The 25,775-nt window shown below is 35.8% G+C and overlaps 1 protein-coding gene across 1 annotated transcript; it reads left to right on the top strand.

Annotated features, from left to right (window-relative positions):
* Nucleotides 1-24,376: 24,376 nt before the first annotated feature.
* On the top strand, nucleotides 24,377-25,735 carry LOC131680889 (uncharacterized). The gene is made up of 4 exons (XM_058961605.1): nucleotides 24,377-24,775; nucleotides 24,831-25,214; nucleotides 25,273-25,614; nucleotides 25,679-25,735. Exons 1-4 carry the CDS (start codon nucleotides 24,377-24,379, stop codon nucleotides 25,733-25,735), a joined length of 1,182 nt encoding a protein of 393 aa, XP_058817588.1.
* The last annotated feature ends 40 nt before the right edge of the window (nucleotides 25,736-25,775 follow it).

Genomic DNA, 25,775 nt, shown 5'->3' with positions numbered 1-25,775 from the left:
CAATGTTTCAGACAACCTCTCGTTTGTTAGTTGCTATTCACTTGACCAAACGTTGCTTTTTTTCAATTCTAGCAGTCTCCGATATACTGAACACTGCTTACTAAATGCCGCATGATTTACGTCCAAATTCATTTTACGTTCATTATTCTTTTTAATACAATTAACGCATTTAAAATCCGTTGACGAGCATTCAGATGTTCTATGTGCTCCATTACATCTGGAGCATGTTTCTTTATTCACGCATCCCGTGCTCTTATGACCGTGCAACCGGAACTATCAATATCTTGTACAACGCGAATTTTGTCCTCGTCTGCAACCTACGGTACTTCAGCTGGCTACGAAGTCCGTAAAAAGCCCTATTTGCAGCTGCAAGACGCCTTTTCACCTCGCGAGTAACATTATTATCGCACGTCACTAGATTTCCAAGGTACACAAATTCTTCCACTACTTCAAATTTATCACCACCTAACACCACTTCACCACCAACATCACTATTGGACCCACGTATTCTTCCAGCTATCATGTACTTCGTCCTGCTGGCGTTGAGATTGTGAGACCAATTCTTGCTGTCTCCCTTTTAAAAGGAACGGATGCCTCTTCCACGGCTCCGCGGTCGATTCCAATGATATCAATATCGTCCGCAAATCCTAGGAGCATATGCGACCGAGTGACGATGGTACCGTTCCTTTGCAGGCCTGCTCTCCGGATGGCACCTCCAAGAGCAATGTTGAACAGCAAGTTTGACAGCGCATCACCCTGCTTCAATCCGTCTAAGGTTACGAAGGACGTCGAAATCTCATCTGCAACCCGAACACTTGATTTGGATCCATCCAGCGTTGCACGAATCAGCCTAATCAGTTTCGTCGGAAAACCATGTTCTACCATTATCTGCAATAATTCGTTTCTTTTCACTGAATCGTACGCCGCTTTGAAATCAATAAAGAGATGGTGTGTCTGCAAGTTGTATTCCCGGAATTTATCTAGGTTCTGTCGCAGTGTAAACATTTGATCCGTTGTTGATCGGCTTTCACGAAAACCACCTTGGTATTCGCCGACGAAAGACTGTCTGTTGAACAGAATACGTGACATAATTTTGTACGCCGAATTGAGGAGCGATATTCCTCGATAATTGGCGCACTCCAGTCTGTGTCCCTTTTTGTATAAGGGACAAATAAGGCCCTCTGGCCAGTCAGCAGTTCCCATACCTTCAAAAGAGTACGGTGAAGTATTTCGTGCAGCTGCTCACTACCGTGTTTGAAAAGTTCGGCCGGGAGCTCGTCCTTTACAGCAACCTTACAGTTTTTCAGCTCTTTGATTGCCTTTTCCACCCCTTCTAGCGTCGGAGACTCCACAGCTTGTCCATCGTCACGTATTCTTATTCTGTTCGTTGACGCGCTAACATTCTCTCCATTCAACAATGTTCTCTCCACTTCGGTGCCTCGCTGCTACCATAGTTTTATCTGTTAGTACCATTACGGTCATTGCACATGCCGGGAGACGGCGCTGTTTTCGCCATTTACAGTTCCATAAAATTTCCGCATATCATTTTGTTCCATATTGTTTTGCGTCTCAGTAATGACGTTCTCCTCATACTGCTTTTTCTTTCTGGGGTGAATTCTTTTTTCGGCTTCTCTTGCTTCCTTGTACCGCTCTCTGTTCTGCCGGGTACCAGACACTAACATCCGGCTTCTGGCAGCATTTTTCTCATCCGTCACTCTCTGGCACTCCTCATCGAACCAACCGTTTCTGGGTCGTCTCTGAGCAGTAACTATTACTTCTCGCGCTGCTGTACTCACCGGTCCGTGGATTGACTCCCACAGATTGTTGAGGTTGTTGTCTACGTTGATTCCCCCCCCCCCCCCTCCTCTGAAGGTCCTCGCATCTATAACAGTGTCGGCCGTCTACCAGGACATGGTCTATTTGATTGCAAGTTTCGCCATTCGGGTGCATCCAGGTGTGCTTAAGGATGTCTTTGCGTGCAAAATAAGTGCTGCTGATGGCCATCCCTCTAGCTGCAGCGAAGGTCACTAGTCTCAGGCCGTTGTCATAAGTTACAGAGTGAAGGCTCTCCTTACCAATGATTGGACGGAAAAAGTCCTCTCTACCGACCTGAGCGTTGGCGTCCCAGATAACAATTTTCACGTCATGCTTTGGGCACTCTCCGTAGGTTTTGTCGAGACACTCGTAAAACGCGTCCTTCACGTTATCGGGTTTATCGTTTGTCGGTGCATAGATGTTGATCAAGCTGTAGAATTTGCCCCGTACCCTCAATACACAGATTCGCGCTGGTGGGGCTGCCACCTTATGTATAGCTGACGCCATACAGCATTTCATACTCAGCCGCTGAATGCCAGAACAGACGCTGTTTGAGCCGCACCTCCTTGGTGAACAGACGCTCGGGACGTACCTCCTCAATCTAGCTGAAGTCAGAAGGACAACAGTGCCCAGGCTGCACTGCCAGCTAAGCACACAACTCTTAGCTGGCGGTCGTTGTAATCATATGACCCGGGAAAGCATGAGGTAGGGAGAGGGAGAGGAGGTGGACCCTTTTTCAGTATGCATCGCTTATTATTTCGCCAAATATTTTTGTCGCTTAACCCTAGAACAACACTTCAATTTAGAGTTCCAAGTTAGAGTAGGAAAAGATGGTATAGCCAGTTTGCTTATAGACTTCGTGGAAGCAGGTGTCAAAGTTGGTGTGGGGTACATTTGTACCCCAGTGTACGGTTGCCGTTAGCGTTTCGTCAGTTGTCGTGCTGTCAGTGGAAATGTGATTCGTGACATTACCAGTTTAAATACTAATTGTTTTACTACGGAAGTAACAATTAGTGCTATAAAATAATTTTTAATCATTTATTCAATTAATTGAATTTAATTTTGAAGTTGAAAAAAAATCGTTCTCATTTTTGCTGCTTTTTATTATTTCATTTTTATAATTTTTCAAAACAATGGCTCGCAAGTATAATTTGCGCATAGTAACCGCTGTAACAGTAACGTTTGGTGTTGCCAATGTATTACTGGTCAGAATTTTTTTTTTTTTCACTTTCCACCCCATTTCGTAATATTCTTCAAAACCCGATTTTTAAACATTTTTCAAAATATATGCGCTTTTTTAAATATATCGAAATTTCATTTCATACCCTTTCTAGACCATTGTTTCAACTTTTAGATTCATTCAAATTAAATTTTTTAATTTCAATTTTAATTCTTAAATAGGTTAAAAATTCGCAAAGTTATAGTAATTTTTGTGAAAAAAGTCAAAACCGCGATTTTCTCACTTATTTTTGTTTAAACAAACTTATATATCATTGATTTAATAAATTCCGTACTTTCACTTACACAGCTGTTTTTGCAATTAAAAACTACAAGGAACAGCTCTATGGGGTTGCACGAACTGTAGACGTAGGACTATACTCCTTAATGTAAAATATCTATTTTCTTAGTACTTTTAATAGCGGTAAGCTTGAAATTAGTTGGTACCGCCACACGGTACTATCTTTGATTTTAGGCCTGAGTTTAGTCCGGCCTAAGACGCTAGTACCTGTCATTGCATAAATGGCTGCATCCTGAAACCAAACGAAAACAGTTTAAAAGGCCGCCATGTTCATACATCTCAATAATTTGAATCAACTTTTTGACCTTCATTTGCATTATCATGGCCCATGTTGCACACTAACCATATGAGGGAAAGTAAGCAAGTTTTATCCCGTACGAAAAACAGGTGTAATCGAATTTTAAATGCATTTTTTAAATATTCTTTATCGTCCTATATCTAGAAGGTACTACACGCTCATTTCAAAACGCCACATCGAAGAGTTATATTGCAGGTTAGCAGAAGTCGAATCATTTTGAAACAAACCGTCGAACAACATTTTATAATTGGATTCAAAGATCAAAATTGTTTTCAATTGTTAGTTTACCTATGGCTATCAAAATGAGTGAAGTTTAATTTGCTCACAATTTTTTAGTTATATTAACAAGAGTAAAAGAAAAGAATATATAATCACAATTTGTACCCTTTTCTAGTTATATCTTCTCACAAGAAATACAATAAGCAAGTGCAAGTTTATTTATATTTTTACTGCTTTCTAAGGAGCTCAAAACTAAGATTGAATAAAAAATTGTAAATGAAGCTATGTCATATAGCCTAAGGAACACTTTTAAATATAATGGCAAACAAGCTGCTACAAATAATCTCATTTTGATCGTTATTTAAATGTTATCGGAGCTTGCTTATATTGTTTCGTAATTTATACTTTTTTAGCATATCTTGAACGATTTGCATTTCTGCTGACGTACTAATTTTGGTTTAATTCTTAATGATAGAGCAGCAAGTTGAATACGGAAAAATCGCCTAAATCGTGTCGGAACTTAAGGGGGGTTGTGTAAAATGTTATCGACAGGTTTTAGATACAAAGATTGTTTGTCTTTTCAGTCAGGCGCCACATCGAAAACTTGTTTTGTGGTATACACTATAACTCAAAATCTACTGGACCAAACCTAAGACAAGACGTGACAATCGGCTTCTTGTTTTTCATTCGACATTCTTCTTTTCGCTGATTTCCACCCGGCCAAAATCTTCCGCTATTTTTTAAAATGAAAATGGATCCTTGTTAATTTATTTTATTCCTGCAATATTTTGTATCTTGAATCCATTATATTAATAAAGGGCACCGTTTTTCAATGTCATGGGTGTTTAGTAAGGTTTGATGAAACCATTTTCTGACAAATTTTAGATTAATTTATTCATTTTTACTCTTTTAACGATAATAATATTATTTGTGAAAAGTAATTACATTATTTTTCTATAAATATAGCAACACTGCCAAACACCATTTAGCTATCCCTGCAGTAACATTGCGTACGGTGCAAAAAGTCAGAATCAACCAATCAGGAGCTAGAACATTCTGACGTAAAATTGGATCAAATAGACCCCCTCTATTGTCATGTCTTGTCTTAGGACCAAACGTTGAGACATTTGCACAGTTGTTTTTCACAGCATTTCACAAGTAAATAAGGGAGCTTTTATTTTTTGGTCGATTTTCGATTTTTTCGTACCACTTTAAAATCTAAGTCCGATTATTGCTAAAACAACGATTAACACGTTATTGTAAAATAATAATATTAAGCAGTTTGCAAAAAGCTCTTGTAGCCTGGGCAATGATGTGAAGAAGAAAAACTGTGCAAAATTCAAATCGATTGGTCCAAGAAATTTTGAGATATGATTTACACCGGATTTCGTCGAGATCGTGAAGATTCACTGTCTGCATCCAGTAGTATCAGATTCAATTTGTAAATTTATAATGGTCAATTCATTATCAGACAGATCGCAGACTATAGGAAGTAACTAATTGTAATTTTTATTCATTAAAATTACTGGACTTTTGGTATTTCAGGCTTGATTGGGTAATCGTGCTGATAATTTGGATTACTTCATTTTCAGCAAAGTAGGTCTTCCATATGCATGGTTAGTAGAGAAGGTGGGTAGGATGGTATAATAAGCTCCACCAGGCTAAAAAATCAGATTTCTATTCTATGGACGACTGATACAAATATTTCAAAAGATTTATGACATTTTCGACGTTTTTTCACTCAAAAGCCATTCCGCGTAAAATTAAAATATCGAAAAAATCCTACGTACGTCGCTATTGACATAAGGAATCAGAAAAACTTTAGTTTTTGGCACTAGGGTAAAAATCACGACCGTGGACCCCTTTTGAAAAACGCACATAAGGTAAAAAGCCGCAGAGCCGCCATCTTGTGATGAAATTGCTCGAAAAAGTTATTTTGTTTGATTCAATACTTATGTTATAAATCCCATTCAACAAGCTGTCGATTGACCTTTTTATTGAGCAATAAAAAATTCTCTAAATAAGCCTATTTTTTCGTGCTCTACAGTGGTGTAACCCCATAAGCTAAAACATAAATACCTAGACTAATAAATGGCATAAACAGTGAATTTTAAATTAACTTCACTGTACAGTTTTTTAACATTGCCGTTTATTGCTGACCAGAACGCAGCAATGCAAATGCAGCATCATGTTACCGGAAGAAGACAAAAATATGCAAAAATTTGCCATGCTTCTCTTGCATACATTTCGTTATTTTCAATCTTCTCTTCGGCTTTCTTCTCGATAAATATGGCTCACTTTGCTCGCAATAAAGATGGCAATAAATAAGCCAGTTTATCAGGTAGGAAAGACAAGCACTGACGAACTACACTGATAAAATAAAGTACTAATTAATGCATTTTCAATAAAAGTGGAATAACCCATTAACTGGGTAAAGAGTCCGTACCCATAAATGAATGCAGATCTTGTACGTCAACCTGGGTATGTTTTACCCATTATTTTTCGTAGAATTGTTACAACAAAATGCGTAAAAAATATCCATTCATGAAAATCGCGACAGAATGAAAAATACTGCCAATAGAATTATTTCTAAATTTAAAAAAAAACATAAATTAACATTCATTTAACATTATTGTCTCCTTAACTACTTAACAAAATAAAATCGCCAACTGGATATATTTTTGATAGCTGGATCTTTTGGCTGCTCTAAAAATGCCGAACTGGCGCATATTTGCAACATCCTCAGTAGTCTAAACAGCCGTTGTTTTATGAGCGTTGCTGAAATGTTCCGTTTCCGCCACGGATTCCGATGCAGGCCGATAATTTGCAGGTTCCGCTACGAACCTTAGTTTGCAGGTTAACTCGCTTAAAATGATTCTTAATGATTTTCACTCATTATTAAGATTAAAATGTCAATGGACATTACCTCATCGAGTAGTTGTGAAATGGGTAAAAAGTTAGTAGCAAAAATACCCATTTTTTGACAGCTCGAATAATTTCCGAAATTAGGCAATTTGAATACAATGGGTAAAGTTTTTTTACCGTGTATATTTATCCGCATTACACAGAAAACTTGCATTTCCTAGCAGTAGGTAATCTTAAATCTGCGCATCCTACTTCCTCCAACGAAAAACGAAAGAGAGGGACTCCAAATTTACCCAAAAATAATGAGATATTCCTTAAAGCCGACTAAACTTCATCCTATTAATTTTGAGTAAAAAAAATCATTCGCTCTCCCTTGTTTTCCGGCCGTGAAATAAGGACAGCAAATTATAATTACCTACTGGTAGGTAATAGATTTTAAGTGTGTAACTGATATGAACTGTGTTTATCCAGTAACGGTTTGTCCAGAATTTCCTTTCAAAGAGAATTTTGACAGTTGGCTTTTAACCCGTAATCATATGTTTGTCGAGAAATAACTATCATGGCACCAATTACAACCACAACCTCTAACTCGACGAGCGCCTATAGAAACTGAATAAAAACATGCATATGTATACCAATTTATTTTCTTTTGTGCATTTAATATTATGTCACTACAAAGTGCTGTACATCATCGGCCAACTTTCAACTATCCAACACGTTAAAGTTCTAAGTTCAGAAACATATCGGCTACAAGTTGACAAAAATTGTACACAAACGCTATAGAACGAGACAGCTATATTGCTGCACGAAAATATCGAAAAGAAAAACAATTCACTATGTTGTCTAATTTACTCATTTTCTTTAACTTGAATTTGTTGTTTTTTAACATTGACGTGTAACGCAGATCAGAACGCAGCCATATAAATGACAGCATCGTTTGATTAAAGCTTACCAAATATTTTAGGCCGGTTTTAAAGTTAGTCCGGTTTAAAAACTGTTGGTACGGCTTTGTGCTTACGGATATAAAAGAGTAAAGACAAATGGTCGGTGTTAAGTCAGACCGGACTAAGTGACAAAATATTGATTTCGAGAAAAACGGGTTTAAAGTTTAAATCGCGGCATCCTCTACGTAATAATTGAAAATTATTTTTTGTCATAATTCTTGTTTATAGTTACATATTTCAAATCTGGCAACAGCCGAATGTAGCTGAAAAAATTCTTTGTCCAAAGTTATGATTTTCTCCTTTTTTGATGTTGTGCGACTTAGTCCGGTCTAACTTAACACCGACCAAATAGTAATAGTAATAGCAGCAAAAAATATCAAAAACAGTAAATCAATAAATTTAGTGGAAAAGAAAAAAAGAAAAAAACGGAAAATTTTAAAAGGTTTGGAAATATTAATAACTGTGTAAATAGCAAAAAAGCAAAAGCTGCGATCGAAATCATTGAAAATAGGTCAAAAAGTGTAGGAATACAAAATCTTCGGAAAAGTCAACTGCTTAATTATATGACTATGCCAACAACTTTGAACGATGTATATCAATTACATTCTAGCTCCACCTCACCACAAGTACTGATGCTAAACGATACCAACTGAGGAGATCCCTCGCGAAACCCCCGCGCGACTGATATGATGTGCGTGCAGACTGTGTTCCTTCCAACTTGAAAAATATCGGCTTACCTAGCTAAACCTAATGACCGATTGCCGCCGCCCCTCCCAGTTCACTGCCGGTGATTAATGTCTCGAGGTCACGTGCCATTGGCCATGTCGACGCCGCCACCGAGTGGCCGACTGACGATAATTATGATAGCAGAGCTCTCTACTAGCCGGGGTGTTGATCGCCAGTTGCATTAGATGTTCATCCAGGCCATGAGGAGATGGCGGTCAGTAGGTAGGGTATGTGTATCGCGTGCAATCGACTCGATGGCAATTTATTTATGCTGCAGGACGGAAGTTTCAATCGCAGATGTTATTGGAGCAGTGTACGGTTTACGGGGTACGGGGAGGAACTCACGATTACTGCGGCTACTGGTAGCGCTCGTAAACGGTGTTGTAGGTGGAGCAATTAAATTAGAACTTAAACGGCTTGACGTGACAGTTTGGAGGAGGATTATGCAGGAATATAATTTACTGTTGCTGTAAACAGAACTTTCAGCACACATAGGAAGAGGTTGGACATTCAATTTAATTGGATTGTTGATGGAGTACGTCACAATTTTACCAACTCCATTGTGCAAGTAGTCATAAAGTAACTCGAACAGTTTCAACGTTTAAGATTTTATTTTTCGTAGCTTCTACACTTAAGATAACGACCATCATAAATATAAAACCGCCTTAATTTTGCGCTAAAGCGCACCTGAATAACGTTGTAAGCTCAATTAAAGTGAAACGCCAAAATGGCTGCAATTCGCTAGCAAATCTGTAGAAAAATTTACAGCATTGGTATTTTTTATTTGCTTTATGGCTGCGGTACGGGTACATAACGAGAGCATTCAGCAGTGATGCCAGATCTGCAGAAAAGAGTAGAATGTGTGCTGTGAATTGACAAATGAAGTCTCGTGGAAAGACTAATACAGCTTGATTGATATCGGGTGTTGAATTCGAACTGTAAATTCGTTAAAAAAGGAATTTGAATTCAAATCGAACTACTGGCGATTTGTGAGGGGTTCGTTGCATAAGTATGACTGAAAGACTTTTGACATTTAGAGATTCCATATGGGACCGTAGTATTTAGACTGTATTTCCCCAGCCATAGATCTAGCTCATACGAACTTCACCAGCAGCCTTTGAGAATCTTACAATTGAGATCAAGTCTATGAAATCCGAATTTGTCTTTTCCGAGGAACCAAGAATTCTGCATCATTCCCAGAACATGGGAGTTACGGAATTGTTGGGGAGGACACAGTTTTCAAAGGTAGTTTGATTGGCCATCAGTGATGAAAACTAAATCTAGATCTTGTTAACGAAGGTACGAACTTACCACATGGGGACAGTGAATCTACAATCGATGTCACTTTCTACAGCCCTGAACTGACTGGGTAAATTAACTGCAGAGTGCGCGAGTAGTATACCCACTACGACCATCAACGGCACAGCGTTGGGAACATGACACAGTTTGAATCACACGGAAGGTAGATAATCGAGCGGAGGTGCAAAATCTCGATATTTGATAAGGACGTGCACGTCCTCTTGAGTCTAAGTTCGAACGAGTTGACGGCTACGCCAACATGGGCTTGAGATGCAAACATGCCGAGGAACGGATAACCAAGAAGCGCTCTTCACAAAGCATATAAAACTAAACATTAATTCAATTTTCTTGAAAACAGGTACTAGTATAAAATTTCCTATTCAATCCTGTCCAAAGGACTACTAGACTAACAATTCAAAAAAGATTCTATAATCACTCGCACGTAAAAACAACTCAGAACTAATGCGGAAGTTCGCCAACTTGTGCACACCACCCTTTCGCTCAGAGGCGCCACCGCGCGCCGCCCCGATGATGTGATGCCGAATGGCGAAGCCGGCATCCGTTATTGGAGTCATTTGGACGTGCTCCAAATTAGTTTGTACGATGCGGAAAATAATAGCAAAATGTTCTTCGGTTCTTTCGAAAGCCATTCGCTTGCCACATTACGCCACATTATTGGGTGCCGTTGTTGCGACAGAATAGGGGGAAAGTAGTGCTGTGTAAAACCATTTAGCCGAAAGTTACGCGAGAGCTTTTATTCCCACCTAGCAGCGGGAGAGGTTGCACACTTTGAGTGGCCCTCCGGGGAACAACGGGAAGCAGCGAGCAATGCAGCAAGCAAATAGTTTCCAAGTACATCTGCTGTGTTGCTTTGGCAGTTTTCCTCGCTTCGGGATAAAATAGCTGGAAGTATGGCTAACTGAAAGTTTTATTTTCAAGCATGGAAAAACTACTGGAGATAGCAGATGCATTTGCATCCGGGATGGTAGAAGGAAAGTTGTGGTAGTTGTTCAATTGAATGAAAAGGATTAAAAGGTAACGCTGTTTGATGTTTCTTTGTTTTTGATTCCGCTTAGATTTCTTTCGGATTTCCATTGCGCTTTGCATGCATTCGGGGTTCACTTAGCTTTGTTTTCACTTCCCGTTTCCGTTGTCTGTTTTTTTTTACGTTGACTCGTTATTATTTTTTTTTCGCTTTTATGTTTTTCACGCTTTTTCCTAGTTTCGTTTTCTCGGTTTCTTCAGTTTGTTGGTTTTTACTTTTTTTCGTTTATTAATCGGAAGACATCTATCTTAAGAGGTTCATCATTTATTTTTTTGCGTCTTTGATTTTTTCGTTTCTCTGTTTTTTTCTAATTGTTAATTTTTGTTTTGTTTTTTCGTTCATTCTTTTTTTTCGTTTTCTTCGTGTTTTTGCTTTTTCGTTTGTTTTTGTTTTTTCGTTTGTTTGGATTTGTTGCTTTTTAGTTTTACGTTCCTATGTTTTTTTTTATTTTAATTTTTGTTTTCTTTTATGTTGTTCCTGGTTTGTTTTTTGTTTTGACATTTTTTCGTTTCTGTTTTTCCACGTTTTTAGTTTTTTTTTCTTTTCTCGCTTTTTGTAGCTACAAATAGCTTTGCGTTTTTTTTCTTTTTTTGTATTTTCGTTGATTTAGACTTTTTGTTTCTATGTTTCTTTTTTTTTATTCTCGTTTTTTTTATTCTCGTTTTTTTTATCCTTCGCTGTCCCGTTTTTTGTTTCTTTACTTTTTTCGTCTTTCAGTTTTCTTTGATCTTTTCGTTTTGTTTTTTTTTCTTCCGTTTTTGATTTTTCCGGGTTTTTTTTGTTTCCCACCTTTTCTGTTTCTTTACCTTGTCGATTTTTTTGTTTCTTGTTTCTTGGGCAATCGTATTATCGTTATATTTTTGGTCCAGTTTTGCTATTTTTTTCGATTTCTCGTTTTTAAATTTCTTTGTTTTATTGTGTTTTTTTTTGGCTTTTTGGTTTTATGTTTTGTTCCTTGTTTTTGGTTTATTGGTATCTTTGGTTTTTTGGCTTTTTTCTTCGTTTCGTCGTTTCGGATTTTTTTTCGTTATATCAAATTTTACACGTTTTTGTTTTATAGATTTCTGGCCTTTCTTACGTTCAGTTTTTCGTTTATTTTGTTTTTGCGTTTTTTTTATTTTCGTTTTCTTTTTACGTTTCTTGTTTTTTTCACGTTTTTTTTATTCCTGTGTAAGCTTTTCGTTTTATTGGTTCCATAATTTTATTATTTATTTCTATATTTGTTTTCCTTTCTTTTTCATTTTTTGCTATTTCACCGTCTTTTGTTTTATTTTTTGTTTCCTCGTTATTTTTTTGATTTTTCATATGTAGCTTTATATTTTTCGTTTTCTTGGTATGTTACTTTTTTCTTTTTCCTTTTCGCAATTTGTTTTTTTCGTTTCATTTTTTCTTTTGGTTTTTTCGTTTATTTTCCCTTTTTCCCGGTTTCCCTTTTTCTCTTTTTCCCTTTTCCCTTTTTTCCCTTTTTCTCTTTTTCCCCTTTTCCCATTTTCCCCTCTTCCCCTTTTCCCTCTTTTTCACTTTTTTCCTTTTCCCCTTTTTCCTTTCCCTTTTATCCCCTTTTCCTCTTTTTTTCTTTTTCCCTTTTTCTCTTTTTCCCTTTTTACCTTTTTCCCTTTTTCCCTTTTTCCCTTTTTCCCTTTTTCTCTTTTTCCCTTTTTCCCTTTTCCATTTTTCCCTTTTTCCCTTTTCCCTTTTCCCTTTTTTCCTTTTCCCCTTTTTCCTTTACCTTTTATTTCTTTTTCTCTTTTTTTCTTTTTCCCTTTTTCCGTCTTCCCCTTTTCCCTCTTTTCCCTTTTTTACTTTTCCCCTTTTTCCTTTCCATTTTATCCCTTTTTCTCTTTTTCTCTATTTCCCTTTTTCTCTTTTTCCCTTTTTACCTTTTTCCCTTTTTCCCTTTTTCTCTTTTTCTCTTTTTCCCTTTTCCCTTTTCCCTTTTCCCTTTTCCCTTTTCCCTTTTCCCTTTTCCCTTTTCCCTTTTCCCTTTTCCCTTTTCCCTTTTCCCTTTTCCCTTTTCCCTTTTCCCTTTTCCCTTTTCCCTTTTCCCTTTTCCCTTTTCCCTTTTCCCTTTTCCCTTTTCCCTTTTCCCTTTTCCCTTTTCCCTTTTCCCTTTTCCCTTTTCACTTTTTCCTTTTCCCTTTTTCTCTTTTTTTCTTTTTTCCTTTTTTCCTTGTTTTCATTTTTCCCTTTTTTCATTTTTCCTTTTTTCTATTTTTCCCTTTTCCCGCAATGTAAAAAACGTAAAAAACGTAAAAAACGTAAAAAACCGTAAAAAACGTCAAAAACATCAAAAACGTAAAAAACGTAAAAAACGAAAAAACGTAAAAAACGTAAAAAACGTAAAAAACGTAAAAAACGTAAAAAACGTAAAAAACGTAAAAAACGTAAAAAACGTAAAAAACGTAAAAAACGTAAAAAACGTAAAAAACGTAAAAAACGTAAAAAACGTAAAAAACGTAAAAAACGTAAAAAACGTAAAAAACGTAAAAAACGTAAAAAACGTAAAAAACGTAAAAAACGTAAAAAACATAAAAAACGTAAAAAACGTACAAAACGTATAAAACGTAAAAAACGTAAAAAACGTAAAAAACGTGAAAAACGTAAAAAACGTAAAAACTTAAAAAACTTAAAAAAACGTAAAAAACTTAAAAGGCGTAATAGGCGTAAAAAACGGTAAAAACGTTAAAAACATTTTTCCCCTTTTTCCCTTTTTCCCTTTTTCCCTTTTTCCCTTTTTCCCTTTTTCCCTTTTTCCCTTTTTCCCTTTTTCCCTTTTTCCCTTTTTCCCTTTTTCCCTTTTTCCCTTTTTCCCTTTTTCCCTTTTCCCTTTGTCCCTTTTTCCATTTTTTCCTTTTTTCCCTTTTTTTCCTTTCCTCTTTTTTCTCTTTTGTCCTTTTTTCCTTTTCCCTTTATCCCTTTTAGCCTTTTTCCTTATGCCCTTTTACCCTTTTTCCCTTTATCCCGAAACATAAAACAAAAAACGAAAAACGAAAAACAAAAACGAAAAACGAAAAACGAAAAATGAAAAATGAAAAATGAAAAATGAAAAACGAAAAACGAAAAACGAACAACGAAGAACGAAGAACGAAGAACGAAGAACGAAGAACGAAGAACGAAGAACGAAGAACGAAGAACGAAGAACGAAGAACGAAGAACGAAGAACGAAGAACGAAGAACGAAGAATGAAGAACGGAGAACGAAGGACGAAGAACGAAGAACGAAGAACGAAGAACGAAGAACGAAGAACGAAGAACGAAGAACGAAGAACGAAGAACGAAGAACGAAGAACGAAGAACGAAGAACGAAGAACGAAGAACGAAGAACGAAGAACGAAGAACGAAGAACGAAGAACGAAGAACGAAGAACGAAGAACGAAGAACGAAGAACGAAGAACGAAGAACGAAGAACGAAGAACGAAGAACGAAGAACGAAGAACGAAGAACGAAGAACGAAGAACGAAGAACGAAGAACGAAGAACGAAGAACGAAGAACGAAGAACGAAGAACGAAGAACGAAGAACGAAGAACGAAGAACGAAGAACGAAGAACGAAGAACGAAGAACGAAGAACGAAGAACGAAGAACGAAGAACGAAGAACGAAGAACGAAGAACGAAGAACGAAGAACGAAGAACGAAGAACGAAGAACGAAGAACGAAGAACGAAGAACGAAGAACGAAGAACGAAGAACGAAGAACGAAGAACGAAGAACGAAGAACGAAGAACGAAGAACGAAGAACGAAGAACGAAGAACGAAGAACGAAGAACGAAGAACGAAGAACGAAGAACGAAGAACGAAGAACGAAGAACGAAGAACGAAGAACGAAGAACGAAGAACGAAGAACGAAGAACGAAGAACGAAGAACGAAGAACGAAGAACGAAGAACGAAGAACGAAGAACGAAGAACGAAGAACGAAGAACGAAGAACGAAGAACGAAGAACGAAGAACGAAGAACGAAGAACGAAGAACGAAGAACGAAGAACGAAGAACGAAGAACGAAGAACGAAGAACGAAGAACGAAGAACGAAGAACGAAGAACGAAGAACGAAGAACGAAGAACGAAGAACGAAGAACGAAGAACGAAGAACGAAGAACGAAGAACGAAGAACGAAGAACGAAGAACGAAGAACGAAGAACGAAGAACGAAGAACGAAGAACGAAGAACGAAGAACGAAGAACGAAGAACGAAGAACGAAGAACGAAGAACGAAGAACGAAGAACGAAGAACGAAGAACGAAGAACGAAGAACGAAGAACGAAGAACGAAGAACGAAGAACGAAGAACGAAGAACGAAGAACGAAGAACGAAGAACGAAGAACGAAGAACGAAGAACGAAGAACGAAGAACGAAGAACGAAGAACGAAGAACGAAGAACGAAGAACGAAGAACGAAGAACGAAGAACGAAGAACGAAGAACGAAGAACGAAGAACGAAGAACGAAGAACGAAGAACGAAGAACGAAGAACGAAGAACGAAGAACGAAGAACGAAGAACGAAGAACGAAGAACGAAGAACGAAGAACGAAGAACGAAGAACGAAGAACGAAGAACGAAGAACGAAGAACGAAGAACGAAGAACGAAGAACGAAGAACGAAGAACGAAGAACGAAGAACGAAGAACGAAGAACGAAGAACGAAGAACGAAGAACGAAGAACGAAGAACGAAGAACGAAGAACGAAGAACGAAGAACGAAGAACGAAGAACGAAGAACGAAGAACGAAGAACGAAGAACGAAGAACGAAGAACGAAGAACGAAGAACGAAGAACGAAGAACGAAGAACGAAGAACGAAGAACGAAGAACGAAGAACGAAGAACGAAGAACGAAGAACGAAGAACGAAGAACGAAGAACGAAGAACGAAGAACGAAGAACGAAGAACGAAGAACGAAGAACGAAGAACGAAGAACGAAGAACGAAGAACGAAGAACGAAGAACGAAGAACGAAGAACGAAGAACGAAGAACGAAGAACGAAGAACGAAGAACGAAGAACGAAGAACGAAGAACGAAGAACGAAAAACGAAGAACAAAGAACGAAGAACGAAAAACGAAAAAACTTTAAAAACATCAAAAATTTGAAGAACGTCATGAAAGTCAAAAACGTTAATATCGTTAAAAACGTTAAAAACGTCACAAACTTCTACGTAAAAAACACCAAAAACGTTGAAACTTAAAAAAACGTTTAATCGTAAAAAACGAAAAACTGATGAAACAAAATAACAAAAAACGTAAAAGACAAAAACAAAAAAGTCAAATATATAAAAAACGTAAGACGTAAAAAACGTAAAAAACGTCAAAAACGTAAAAAAACGTAAAAAACGTAAAAAACGTAAAAAACGTAAAAAACGTAAAAAACGTAAAAAACGTTAAAAACGTAAAAAACGTAAAAAAAGTAAAAAAATTAAAAAAACCTAAGACTTTAAAAACGTAAAAAACGTAGAAGCGTAAAAAATCGTTAAAGTCGTAATGACGTGAAAAATGTAAGAACGTAAAAATGAAAAACTAAAGAAACAAAATAACAAAAAACCAAAAAACGTGAAAACGAAAAAACTATAAAAAAAAACAAAAAATGAAAAAAAAGGAACGGAAAAAACGAAGATACAAAAATAGCAAAAAACGAAAATACAAACGTGAAAAAACAATAAAACTAAAAAACGAAATAACAAAAAAACGAAATAACAAAATAAAAAACAAAAAAAAAACAAATAGCGAAAATACAAAAAAACCAAAACATCAAAAAACCAAAACACAAAAAATAATCGAAAAGCCAAAGAACCAAAGTACCAAAGAATTAAAGAACTAAAGAACCAAAAAACCAAAGAACCAAAGAGACAAAGAACCAAAAAACCAAAGAACCAAAGAACCAAAGAACCAAAGAAACAAAGAACCAAAGATCCAAAGAACCAAAGAACCAAAGAACCGAAAAACCAAAAAACCAAAAAACCAAAAAACCAAAAAACCAAAAAACCAAAAAACCAAAAAACCAAAAAACTAAAAAACCAAAAAACCAAAAAACCAAAAAACCAAAAAACCAAAAAACCAAAGAACCAAAGAACCAAAGAGCCAAAGAACCAAAGAACCAAAGAACCAAAGAACCAAAGAACCAAAGAACCAAAAAACCAAAGAACCAAAAAACCAAAGAACCAAAGAACCAAAGAACCAAAGAACCAAAGAACCAAAGAATCAAAGAATCAAAGAATCAAAGAATCAAAGAATCAAAGAATCAAAGAATCAAAGAATCAAAGAATCAAAGAATCAAAGAATCAAAGAATCAAAGAATCAAAGAATCAAAGAATCAAAGAATCAAAGAATCAAAGAATCAAAGAATCAAAGAATCAAAGAATCAAAGAATCAAAGAATCAAAGAATCAAAGAATCAAAGAATCAAAGAATCAAAGAATCAAAGAATCAAAGAATCAAAGAATCAAAGAATCAAAGAAACAAAGAATCAAAGAACCAAAGAACCAAAGAACCAAAGAACCAAAGAACCAAAGAACCAAAGAACCAAAGAACCAAAGAACCAAAGAACCAAAGAACCAAAGAACCAAAGAACCAAAGAACCAAAAAACCAAAGAACCAAAGAACCAAAGAACCAAAGAACCAAAGAACCAAAGAATCAAAGAATCAAAGAATCAAAGAATCAAAGAATCAAAGAATCAAAGAATCAAAGAATCAAAGAATCAAAGAATCAAAGAATCAAAGAATCAAAGAATCAAAGAATCAAAGAATCAAAGAATCAAAGAATCAAAGAATCAAAGAATCAAAGAATCAAAGAATCAAAGAATCAAAGAATCAAAGAATCAAAGAATCAAAGAATCAAAGAATCAAAGAATCAAAGAATCAAAGAATCAAAGAATCAAAGAATCAAAGAATCAAAGAATCAAAGAATCAAATTTTTCGTGTTTTTTTTATTTTCGTTTTCTTTTTACGTTTCTTGTTTTTTTCACGTTTTTTTTATTCCTGTGTAAGCTTTTCGTTTTATTGGTTCCATAATTTTATTATTTATTTCTATATTTGTTTTCCTTTCTTTTTCATTTTTTGCTATTTCACCGTCTTTTGTTTTATTTTTTGTTTCCTCGTTATTTTTTTGATTTTTCATATGTAGCTTTATATTTTTCGTTTTCTTGGTATGTTACTTTTTTCTTTTTCCTTTTCGCAATTTGTTTTTTTCGTTTCATTTTTTCTTTTGGTTTTTTCGTTTATTTTCCCTTTTTCCCGGTTTCCCTTTTTCTCTTTTTCCCTTTTCCCTTTTTTCCCTTTTTCTCTTTTTCCCCTTTTCCCATTTTCCCCTCTTCCCCTTTTCCCTCTTTTTCACTTTTTTCCTTTTCCCCTTTTTCCTTTCCCTTTTATCCCCTTTTCCTCTTTTTTTCTTTTTCCCTTTTTCTCTTTTTCCCTTTTTACCTTTTTCCCTTTTTCCCTTTTTCCCTTTTTCTCTTTTTCCCTTTTTCCCTTTTCCATTTTTCCCTTTTTCCCTTTTCCCTTTTCCCTTTTTTCCTTTTCCCCTTTTTCCTTTACCTTTTATTTCTTTTTCTCTTTTTTTCTTTTTCCCTTTTTCCGTCTTCCCCTTTTCCCTCTTTTCCCTTTTTTACTTTTCCCCTTTTTCCTTTCCATTTTATCCCTTTTTCTCTTTTTCTCTATTTCCCTTTTTCTCTTTTTCCCTTTTTACCTTTTTCCCTTTTTCCCTTTTTCTCTTTTTCTCTTTTTCTCTTTTTCCCTTTTCCCTTTTCCCTTTTCCCTTTTCCCTTTTCCCTTTTCCCTTTTCCCTTTTCCCTTTTCCCTTTTCCCTTTTCCCTTTTCCCTTTTCCCTTTTCCCTTTTCCCTTTTCCCTTTTCCCTTTTATCTTTTCCCTTTTCCCTTTTCCCTTTTCCCTTTTCCCTTTTCCCTTTTCCCTTTTCCCTTTTCCCTTTTCCCTTTTCCCTTTTCCCTTTTCCCTTTTCCCTTTTCCCTTTTCCCTTTTCCCTTTTCCCTTTTCCCTTTTCCCTTTTCCCTTTTCCCTTTTCCCTTTTCCCTTTTCCCTTTTCCCTTTTCCCTTTTCCCTTTTCCCTTTTCCCTTTTCCCTTTTCCCTTTTCCCTTTTCCCTTTTCCCTTTTCCCTTTTTCCTTTTCCCTTTTTCTCTTTTTTTCTTTTTTCCTTTTTTCCTTGTTTTCATTTTTCCCTTTTTTCATTTTTCCTTTTTTCTATTTTTCCCTTTTCCCGCAATGTAAAAAACGTAAAAAACGTAAAAAACGTAAAAAACCGTAAAAAACGTCAAAAACATCAAAAACGTAAAAAACGTAAAAAACGAAAAAACGTAAAAAACGTAAAAAACGTAAAAAACGTAAAAAACGTAAAAAACGTAAAAAACGTAAAAAACGTAAAAAACGTAAAAAACGTAAAAAACGTAAAAAACGTAAAAAACGTAAAAAACGTAAAAAACATAAAAAACGTAAAAAACGTACAAAACGTATAAAACGTAAAAAACGTAAAAAACGTAAAGAAACGTAAAAAACGTGAAAAACGTAAAAAACGTAAAAACTTAAAAAACTTAAAAAAACGTAAAAAACTTAAAAGGCGTAATAGGCGTAAAAAACGGTAAAAACGTTAAAAACATTTTTCCCCTTTTTCCCTTTTTCCCTTTTTCCCTTTTTCCCTTTTTCCCTTTTTCCCTTTTTCCCTTTTTCCCTTTTTCCCTTTTTCCCTTTTTCCCTTTTTCCCTTTTTCCCTTTTTCCCTTTTTCCCTTTTTCCCTTTTCCCTTTGTCCCTTTTTCCATTTTTTCCTTTTTTCCCTTTTTTTCCTTTCCTCTTTTTTCTCTTTTGTCCTTTTTTCCTTTTCCCTTTATCCCTTTTAGCCTTTTTCCTTATGCCCTTTTACCCTTTTTCCCTTTATCCCGAAACATAAAACAAAAAACGAAAAACGAAAAACAAAAACGAAAAACGAAAAACGAAAAATGAAAAATGAAAAATGAAAAACGAAAAACGAACAACGAAGAACGAAGAACGAAGAACGAAGAACGAAGAACGAAGAACGAAGAACGAAGAACGAAGAACGAAGAACGAAGAACGAAGAACGAAGAACGAAGAACGAAGAACGAAGAATGAAGAATGAAGAACGAAGAACGAAGGACGAAGAACGAAGAACGAAGAACGAAGAACGAAGAACGAAGAACGAAGAACGAAGAACGAAGAACGAAGAACGAAGAACGAAGAACGAAGAACGAAGAACGAAGAACGAAGAACGAAGAACGAAGAACGAAGAACGAAGAACGAAGAACGAAGAACGAAGAACGAAGAACGAAGAACGAAGAACGAAGAACGAAGAACGAAGAACGAAGAACGAAGAACGAAGAACGAAGAACGAAGAACGAAGAACGAAGAACGAAGAACGAAGAACGAAGAACGAAGAACGAAGAACGAAGAACGAAGAACGAAGAACGAAGAACGAAGAACGAAGAACGAAGAACGAAGAACGAAGAACGAAGAACGAAGAACGAAGAACGAAGAACGAAGAACGAAGAACGAAGAACGAAGAACGAAGAACGAAGAACGAAGAACGAAGAACGAAGAACGAAGAACGAAGAACGAAGAACGAAGAACGAAGAACGAAGAACGAAGAACGAAGAACGAAGAACGAAGAACGAAGAACGAAGAACGAAGAACGAAGAACGAAGAACGAAGAACGAAGAACGAAGAACGAAGAACGAAGAACGAAGAACGAAGAACGAAGAACGAAGAACGAAGAACGAAGAACGAAGAACGAAGAACGAAGAACGAAGAACGAAGAACGAAGAACGAAGAACGAAGAACGAAAAACGAAGAACAAAGAACGAAGAACGAAAAACGAAAAAACTTTAAAAACATCAAAAATTTGAAGAACGTCATGAAAGTCAAAAACGTTAATATCGTTAAAAACGTTAAAAACGTCACAAACTTCTACGTAAAAAACACCAAAAACGTTGAAACTTAAAAAAACGTTTAATCGTAAAAAACGAAAAACTGATGAAACAAAATAACAAAAAACGTAAAAGACAAAAACAAAAAAGTCAAATATATAAAAAACGTAAGACGTAAAAAACGTAAAAAATGTGAAAACGTAAAAAACGTCAAAAACGTAAAAAAACGTAAAAAACGTAAAAAACGTAAAAAACGTAAAAAACGTAAAAAACGTAAAAAACGTTAAAAACGTAAAAAACGTAAAAAAAGTAAAAAAATTAAAAAAACCTAAGACTTTAAAAACGTAAAAAACGTAGAAGCGTAAAAAATCGTTAAAGTCGTAATGACGTGAAAAATGTAAGAACGTAAAAATGAAAAACTAAAGAAACAAAATAACAAAAAACCAAAAAACGTGAAAACGAAAAAACTATAAAAAAAAACAAAAAATGAAAAAAAAGGAACGGAAAAAACGAAGATACAAAAATAGCAAAAAACGAAAATACAAACGTGAAAAAACAATAAAACTAAAAAACGAAATAACAATAAAATAAAAAACAAAAAAAAAAACAAATAGCGAAAATACAAAAAAACCAAAACATCAAAAAACCAAAACACAAAAAATAATCGAAAAGCCAAAGAACCAAAGTACCAAAGAATTAAAGAACTAAAGAACCAAAAAACCAAAGAACCAAAGAGACAAAGAACCAAAAAACCAAAGAACCAAAGAACCAAAGAACCAAAGAAACAAAGAACCAAAGATCCAAAGAACCAAAGAACCAAAGAACCGAAAAACCAAAAAACCAAAAAACCAAAAAACCAAAAAACCAAAAAACCAAAAAACCAAAAAACCAAAAAACCAAAAAACCAAAAAACCAAAAAACCAAAAAACCAAAAAACCAAAAAACCAAAAAACTAAAAAACCAAAAAACCAAAAAACCAAAAAACCAAAAAACCAAAAAACCAAAAAACCAAAAAACCAAAAAACCAAAAAACCAAAAAACCAAAGAACCAAAGAACCAAAGAGCCAAAGAACCAAAGAACCAAAGAACCAAAGAACCAAAGAACCAAAGAACCAAAAAACCAAAGAACCAAAGAACCAAAGAACCAAAGAACCAAAGAACCAAAGAACCAAAGAACCAAAGAATCAAAGAATCAAAGAATCAAAGAATCAAAGAATCAAAGAATCAAAGAATCAAAGAATCAAAGAATCAAAGAATCAAAGAATCAAAGAATCAAAGAATCAAAGAATCAAAGAATCAAAGAATCAAAGAATCAAAGAATCAAAGAATCAAAGAATCAAAGAATCAAAGAATCAAAGAATCAAAGAATCAAAGAATCAAAGAATCAAAGAATCAAAGAATCAAAGAAACAAAGAATCAAAGAACTAAAGAACCAAAGAACCAAAGAACCAAAGAACCAAAGAACCAAAGAACCAAAGAACCAAAGAACCAAAGAACCAAAGAACCAAAGAACCAAAGAACCAAAAAACCAAAGAACCAAAGAACCAAAGAACCAAAGAACCAAAGAACCAAAGAATCAAAGAATCAAAGAATCAAAGAATCAAAGAATCAAAGAATCAAAGAATCAAAGAATCAAAGAATCAAAGAATCAAAGAATCAAAGAATCAAAGAATCAAAGAATCAAAGAATCAAAGAATCAAAGAATCAAAGAATCAAAGAATCAAAGAATCAAAGAATCAAAGAATCAAAGAATCAAAGAATCAAAGAATCAAAGAATCAAAGAATCAAAGAATCAAAGAAACAAAGAAACAAAGAATCAAAGAACCAAAGAACCAAAGAACCAAAGAACCAAAGAACCAAAGAACCAAAGAACCAAAGAACCAAAGAACCAAAAAAACCAAAGAACCAAAGAACCAAGGAACCAAGGAACCAAAGAACCAAGTAACCGAAAACTGAAATACCAAAAAAAACAGAAATACCAAAAAAACAAAAAAAAACAGTGAACAAAAAACCAAAAAAGGGAAGAACGATTAAACAAAAACAAGCAAAAAATAACAAAATAACCAAATAACAAAAAAACAAAGAAGCGAAAAAAAGAAAAAGAATAATAAACCGAAAAACTAATAAAACGAAATAACAAAAAAAATACGAGAAAACAAAAACGAACAAAAAATGAAATGAACCAAAAAAATAAATAAAAAAGGAAACACGTAAAAGCAAAAAAAAAAAAATAACGAAAAAATCAAAAAACGAAAAGACCAAAAAACTAAAAACCCAAAAAACCAAATAACCAAAAATCGAAAAACCAAAAGACAAAAGAACGAAAGATAAAAAACAAATTACGAAGAAGCAAAAAAAAACAAAAAAAAAGCAAAAAACTAAAAAACGATAAACAACAAGAATACAAAATAGAAAAGAAAAAAAACGAAAAAGCCAAAAAAGGAAACTAAAAAACCGGAATACGAAAACACAAAAAAAAATCAAAAATCCAAAAAACCCAAAAACGAAAAAACCAAAAATGGAAACAAAAACCGAAAAAAATCGAAGCAACGAACTTGCGTTTTAAGTCTGCGTTTCATTCTTGCGTTTCAATTAGGCGTCTGAAATGGTTGCGTTTCATATTTACGTTTCAAGTTTCCTAAGTATTCGTACAAGTTCGCACACAAGTTTACCGGCTTGTATTGTCTAATACTATGTTTTCTCTCTACTTTGTGTTTCACTTTATGTACAATTCTACGTTCAAGTACACTAACAAGACCCACAAGTAACTGTTTTGGATTTAACTATTGTCCCCCATCTTATAAATAGAATTGTATCCCTAGTTTTGAAACATCTGTGAAATTTTTCATAAATATTTGTTCCCCCTTTTGTGTACCAAACTATATTGTTAGTTTTAAGATAACTGTAAATATTTCCTAAAAAACTATTACTATTGAATTCCTTGTTTTAAATTTTTCATAAAAAAAAATCTTTTGCCCCCTCTCTTATATATAGAATTTTTTTTCTAGTCTTAAGATAGCTGTAAATTTTTTCTCTTTTATAAAAAAAATATTTCAACATTGTAACCTCCTAGTTTTAAGATATTCAAAATGTAAAAACAAAAGAATTCGGCACCGCCAAGCTAACGCATTTGTGCCTATCAAATAAACGAAATGAATAGAAAATGGATTTCGCTTTGCTTCACTTTAGTTTCGCGTTGCTTTCACACTGCTTTCGCAATCACTTTTTGTTCTGCTTTCGCTTTTGATAGCTTCCCCTTTACTTTCGTTTGACATTTGTTGTACTTCCTCTGTACTTATTCTTTCTTTTAGCATTGCTCTCGAACTGAAACTGCTTGTCCTGATATGTCATTGAAAACAACATTTGAGCACCACTGAGTTATTTCATTACCTCTCACAGATCGGACGGGTGATAAACGACATTTAATTAATTGCTCGATTTTCCGGGTTTTCCCGATATCCATTTTAATTTCAAAATAATTGAACCCCTAACGTTGTAACATTTAAAGCCAAATAAATAAATAATTAAAAGCCATTAATCATCAATTGTTGGGTAAGTGATTTAAGCCACCTTCACCTGCACAAACCGGGTGCGGGTTGCCGATAATTATAAATGAAAACCACAAGCTGCCTCAAATTTCCTAGCAAACGGCATTTCCATTTTTCAAACTTCAACAATCCGGCAGCAAAACGACACCAGCACCGCCCGCAGCCAGTAGTGTGTCCGTGATAAATTATCTAGCGGATAATTTATCACCAACTGGCAGCAAACAGCAGCTGGCATGAATTTCCTGCCGGCCATTCGGGGCCGGTCCCTTGCCTGGTGGTTCCCTGTTCGCAACAATTTGGAAAGTTTGAGTCAGCTCCAGGTGGTGCTGAAACTGTTTGGTGTTATGATCTACACCGTCGTCGATCGAGTGAGCTGTCGGATCGAGATAACACTTGGTGATTGGCTACTGTTGGCAATTTTTACGACCCTCAGGGTCTACGGAACGGTGGATGGACTGGTGAACGACCGCTGGCAGCCGCTGGTTGAGTCCGATTTGCAGGCGGTGATGTACGGCATGGGATTTACGATTTTCTTCATGATAGTGTTACTGACGGTGTTGCCGTTCTATTTGATGCTTCTTCATCGACGGTTTGAGGTTCTGCTGCAGCTTTTAAACGAGTTTGATGAGGAAGTGAGTTGACCCTTAAATTTTGAGAAGTTTGATAGTTAACGTAGTTTTGTTACAGTTCAACCGACTTGGATACCCTCGTGATCATCGCTATCATCACTTCCGAACCACTGGCTATGTTTTGCTGTGCCTTACTGCATTGGCGATAATTTTTGCAATTACGTTTATGTTACGTGATCGAAACTTTCTCTGGGAAGCTCTACTATTTCTGAGCACCTTTAACGCGACCTGCTTTGCCTACACGCTACAGCACGCCGGACTGAATATGATGATTTTCGCTACCCACAGCCGAATGGAACTGATGAACCGATACATTCGCGAGATGCTGGGACCTGAAGGAGGCAACGGGAGACAGAAGGAAGACTTGGTGATGCAGCTGGCCAGACTGTACGATAAGCTCTGTGATGTGACGGAGATCATCAACGTCGTGTTGTGCGCTCCAGTAAGTATTTTCATTTGATTAGTTCCACTATTTACGTTTGGAAATTTCTCGCCTATAGCTCTTCTTCAATTTCATCAATACCTTCTTCCTGCACGTCACATCCTGCTACGCCTGCATGCGAATTCTGCTGAACCGAGCGACACCATCGGAAACGTCCAACTCGCTGCTGTACCTGAGCTGGTCCGGTTACTTCAATATATTCGTGTTCCAAACGGTCACCTTTGCCACTAGACTGCGCCAGCAAACGAGCACCTTTGTGGGTGCTGTCCATCGTCATCTCAACCAGCCTCACAATCGACGCATTATCACGAGGCTTCAACAGCTTTCGGAGCAAATCGATAACCGAGCTCCGTCCGTCACGTTCTTCCTGTTCGAACTGCACCCATCTCTAATTATCCAGGTAAATTTAGGGAAACACTATTCGATTGGGCTGACTCAATTTTCGATAATTATTCTACCTTTAGGCTGGCGGTGAACTGGCAACCTATATGCTGATACTAATCCAGTTCGAAATGCAGTAATGTGAAGGCTTTTAAAGTGATTGCCACCCACCACAAATAA

This window comes from Topomyia yanbarensis, chromosome 2 (genome assembly GCF_030247195.1).
Source record: "Topomyia yanbarensis strain Yona2022 chromosome 2, ASM3024719v1, whole genome shotgun sequence".
Taxonomy (NCBI): Eukaryota; Metazoa; Arthropoda; class Insecta; order Diptera; family Culicidae; genus Topomyia; species Topomyia yanbarensis.
Note: the sequence above shows the minus strand (reverse complement) of the source record. Positions and strands in the feature narration are given on the sequence as shown.

Coding starts and splice junctions, on each gene's coding strand:
- LOC131680889 (XM_058961605.1), top strand. CDS start 24,377: ATGAATTTCCTGCCGGCCATTCGGGGCCGGTCCCTTGCCTGGTGGTTC. Junction 24,776..24,830: donor TAAACGAGTTTGATGAGGAA/GTGAGTTGACCC, acceptor GTTTTGTTACAG/TTCAACCGACTTGGATACCC. Junction 25,215..25,272: donor ACGTCGTGTTGTGCGCTCCA/GTAAGTATTTTC, acceptor TCTCGCCTATAG/CTCTTCTTCAATTTCATCAA.